This window comes from Atta cephalotes (genome assembly GCF_000143395.1).
Source record: "Atta cephalotes unplaced genomic scaffold scaffold00047, whole genome shotgun sequence".
Lineage (NCBI taxonomy): Eukaryota > Metazoa > Arthropoda > Insecta > Hymenoptera > Formicidae > Atta > Atta cephalotes.
The window spans coordinates 114,896-119,436 of NW_012130111.1; the positions used below are offsets into that span (position 1 = coordinate 114,896).

Consider the following 4,541-nt stretch of genomic DNA (forward strand, 5'->3'; position numbering starts at 1 on the left):
GTATTTAAAAAAAGTAAAGAATAGAGACCATTATCTCTAGCTAAGTGCACTTAGTATTTTAAAAGAAAGAAATGTGCAGGACACAAATGACTTAATCGCGTATACTAAAGGTTTACACAACTCACACACGCATATATAAATTCTTTTATAAACGAAGAGATTCATAATCTTGCCATGTATGTGTCTGCCATGAGTGCCAAGCCATGGCACTCATGGTGCAAAAGTAATTCTTCCTATATAAAATTTGAAAATGATGTTAAATGTGAATCGTATACTTTTCTAACACGAGAATAATGTGCGAGAAGAAGATATAAAGCTTTACATCTTTTCATTTCAAGAATCCCACTGAGTGACAAGAACGATTCGTCTCTCTGAAAGAAGGTGACGAAAGGTTGGAGCAGTTGAAAGTACTCACCATCTCTTGACATGCCGAGGCGTAGGCACTTTTGCAACCGACAGTACTGGCACCGGTTTCTGTTTACACGGTCGACCACACAATTCTTGTTCCGCGGACATTGATAGTTGACGACCGATGACTGCGACCGCCTGAAGAAGCCCTTGCAACCCTCGCAGGTGATCACACCGTAATGTACGCCGCTGCTCTTGTCCCCGCATACCTTGCATGGGATTATCTCGATCTGAGCTGTAACCATAAAAGAAACGAGCAATTCAATTATGAGCTCAAATCAAAATGTCTTGCAAAATTTTTCCTTGCTTCATAACTTTTTTTATTTCATAATATAAATAATACTTCATCAAATTTCAAGGTTTCATTCATATATATCTAGCAAAGTACTAACGGATTTTCTTTTTTATCATCTTTATTATAATTCATTTCAAATTTCTTCGCTTCGAAGATTTCCATTAAATTACTAAAAAATTGAATTCTCTATGTAACGACATATTCTGATTTATTCATCAAGAATGTATTATAAAATGCATTCTTTTCGTACTTATCAAATAAAAAACTTATAAGTAATATAACAGAATTCCTTAAATTATATATGTAAAGTTCTAAAGTTCTAAAATTCAAATCGGTGTATAATCACAATAAATATATTAATTTTAAGCCGCGCATATAATCGTTTTGTTCTTTATTCTTTATTAAAGCCATTGTATTAATTGTGAATCGAGTTGGAAGTAATCGAAATTATTTTAAGAAGTTTTAATATATTTACAATTGTAAATATATCACCTAGTTTCTTTAATGGCTCTACCTCGTATCGAATTGGCCTGCAATCTACGATCATCGAGGACCGCGCTGCCAGCATCGGAGAGAGGCTGCGCGGATCTCTCTCTCGATCTCGATCTTTCCGTCGATTGTGGACTCGTACTGTCCGCACCCCACGTAGGCCCGCCAAATCCTGACAGACTTCCCTCCATTTACAGATATTTCTTGCTGGTTTCATTTACGATCTATCGTGAGGACAATACCGGCTCGATTTCTGAAGATCCACGTGTATGACTACGATCGAAATCAGTCGTCCGTGGACTGAACGTCCTTAATTAGTCTTTAATTGAGTCTTTGTCTTAAATACACACTATTCATTTTCACGATATATTTTATGTGGAGTATTACATAAAAATACATAACCACTCTCAAAATGCGTTCGTTGAATTGTTCTTTAATTAAGTAATAATATTTTTAATTTAAAAAATTAATACAAAGCGATGTAAAATATTTTGAAGATCAAGTTTATTATTATTATTATCGAATGTTTGAATTATTCAAAATCAAAACTAGTAAATTATTTTCTTACATTTTCTTCTTTAAAGTAAATCTTTAAAGTAAAAATAATATTACGAAAGAAATAATTGAAGAAATTTTAAATTAGAAAAATTTAAGGAAAACTTATTAAATTCTGCTTATTAAATTCTTGGCAAAAACTGAGTTGTTTGTTAAACAAGTTTATGAGTCTCAAAATCTATCGTTTTTTTATCTGCTAGGGTTAGATCAAATTCCTCTTTTCTTATCGTTCACAAAGATAATGACATTCAAACATATATACATTGTGTAATCGCAATTTAATTCGATTTCCAGTAAGCACTGGTATAAACTGTATGACATATATCTGTATTAAATTCACAGGCTAAAAATCATCTTTTAGAGTTATTTTTAGAATTGAAAATTGTAATTTCGTTAAGTTTTACATTCAATTTGTTAAAGAATGGAATCGTAAATTTTGTTACTCTATATTATTAATAAAAAAACGTACTCAGACATTGAAAAAAAGAGATGTATAAAAACTTTTCACTCGCGTAATTACAGAATTATTCTTTCAAAAACTTTTCAAAAAAATGAATCGGTGATTTTAAAAAGTTATACAAAAAAATTTGAAAACTCTCAACGGCAGGGCTTGTTAGCGGCCAGAAAAAAATCAGTGCGAAAAACAGTTTCGTAAAGCGGGGAAAAAGGATGGGTGAAGTGTCGTGATTATTCGCACGTGCGCGTGTGCGTGCACGGAAACGAGGATTTGGTGCGTAGCCGGTCCCCAGTCTGGATATATATCGCCCGAATATGCTTCTCCCGTCCGGCAACTCTAGCGCCACGAGCAGAACGTCGAGGCGCTTGCACCATACATACGCGGCCGAACATTACATAACCGAGAACGATGAACCCAGAGTACAGTCACCCGGCACGCTCGCATCTTCGACGTGCGTCATGCGGAGAGCGCAGCGTGCAACGGCAACGGTGGACAGGCATTATACCCGGAACTCCCGAAATCGAAATAGTCGCCTTCCTCTTACACCACGTCGATGTATTGTTGTAGTTCACAATGTAATTCTTTGTTATTTGTATATGAAAAGTCACCAGTTATACAATACAGCTAAAATAAGATATGAGAATAATTTTAATATTTATTACGTCTAACAAAATAAAGTGTATTCTTATTAAAATGATTATTATAAAATAATTATCCGCGATTTTTCTAAAAGAATTTTTTATATTGTCTTTCGAATTATTTTATATCATTATCTCGCTTCTTATTAATTTCTTTTTTCACAATGACTAAAATAGCTTATGTCGGCAAATGTTTTCTCTTACTTTGTATGAGAGTTTTTAAGCGCATTCTTGTTCGATTTATCTTTTGTTGAAGCAATTTCGATGTAGCGTTTTCTTTTCTGTAGAGAATAATCTCATACCAAATTTGTTATAATATATAGATGTACAATAATCACAAAGTATGTGATGTTGCCTCTTTCTTCTGATTTATATATATAGATTATTCTTATTAATATTTAATGCAACGTAATCAAGCAAAAATAATGTATATATACATACACATATATATATAAAATATATAGTAAAATATAATATTGTCCATTATATATCGTTGCCATTATATATCATTAACCTATTTTTTTTATTTTAATTTCTTCATTACTATAATTACTTCGTTTTGCTCATAATAAGCTTTAGTCAGACCGAGATAAAAGGAGGCAATAGTGCTTCGTATAAAGTTTCGTTGTAAGTTAAGTTATATATCCATAGAAATTTTTCCATGGAAATTTTAATATAACTTTACTGAAACAAGCAGACGTTTTAGCAAACAGACTGAAACATATTTTTTGAACATTTTGAACAAATTACAATTTATCAATCTAAGAGGAGGCAAACAAAAAAAAACTCGATGATAAATCTTCTTTAAGAGAGAAATTCAGAAGTAAGAATTTATGCGTTTTACTCTACATTAATCGTAATATAAAGTACAAATAGCTACAAGTCATAGAATTATATATAGGATTCGTAAATATTATTAAATAACTATACAACTTCCCATGAGGTGAAATGCTATCTTATTTTCTTTAAATTCTTCTTTAAGCTCCGCACACACAATCTGAACGAACAATTTTGTCCACCGTGTAGTCGTGCGACTACACGAATAGCGCGCAAATCGTGAACCGCGCGCAAGCGCGACAGAAAAGTATATGGAATCGCGCGTGTACGCACAACACGCGCTCTTCTCCGCGATTTTCCACCTGGAGACTTTCCAGCCGCGCAATTCGATCGCACTACGCGTTTTCGTTACATACGTTTTCCACACACGTACACACAGGACAGACGATATACCACTCGCGCGAATCCACGGGACAAGTTTTGCGCGACGAGCAAAAACGGAAGACGATGCTCGCGTTGGTGGAAAGCGAAGAAAGACGGTCTTTGCGAATTGATTCACGTCAATAAGATGATTCACTCAGACTGACGCGGTGAACTTCCGTTCAACGCTCGCGTGCTCCAAACGAGGAAATCTTTTCGAAGATTGTTTCGAAGAAATTGATATAACGATAAAGAACGCAGGATGAAAAGAGAGAAAGCGACGAGAAACATGAGGAAAAGTCTGCGTAATGTTAATACTACGCGCCGCGCAGTTGGCGTGGGAGCACTCGCGGCTACACTCTTCAGATTTCTTTGGTTGTGATCGAGAATTTCGGGAGGCATTCGGAACATATATGACCGCGAGTGAAGAACGAGTATACACGCGGTGCGACTGTTCTCTCTCTCTCTCTCTCTCTCTCTCCTCCCTCCCTCCTCTCCTCTC

At 34.9% G+C, this 4,541-nt stretch overlaps 1 protein-coding gene across 2 annotated transcripts in view; it reads right to left on the minus strand.

Moving 5' to 3' along the window:
- LOC105622582 (probable nuclear hormone receptor HR3) overlaps positions 1–4,541 on the minus strand; it is an 81,798-nt gene that overhangs the window by 19,720 nt on the left and 57,537 nt on the right. For both annotated transcript variants that reach the window (XM_012203999.1, XM_012203998.1), the window contains exon 2: positions 416–643. In XM_012203999.1, the coding sequence (XP_012059389.1) occupies positions 416–643 (228 nt within the window). The remainder of the gene's footprint in view (positions 1–415; positions 644–4,541) is intronic.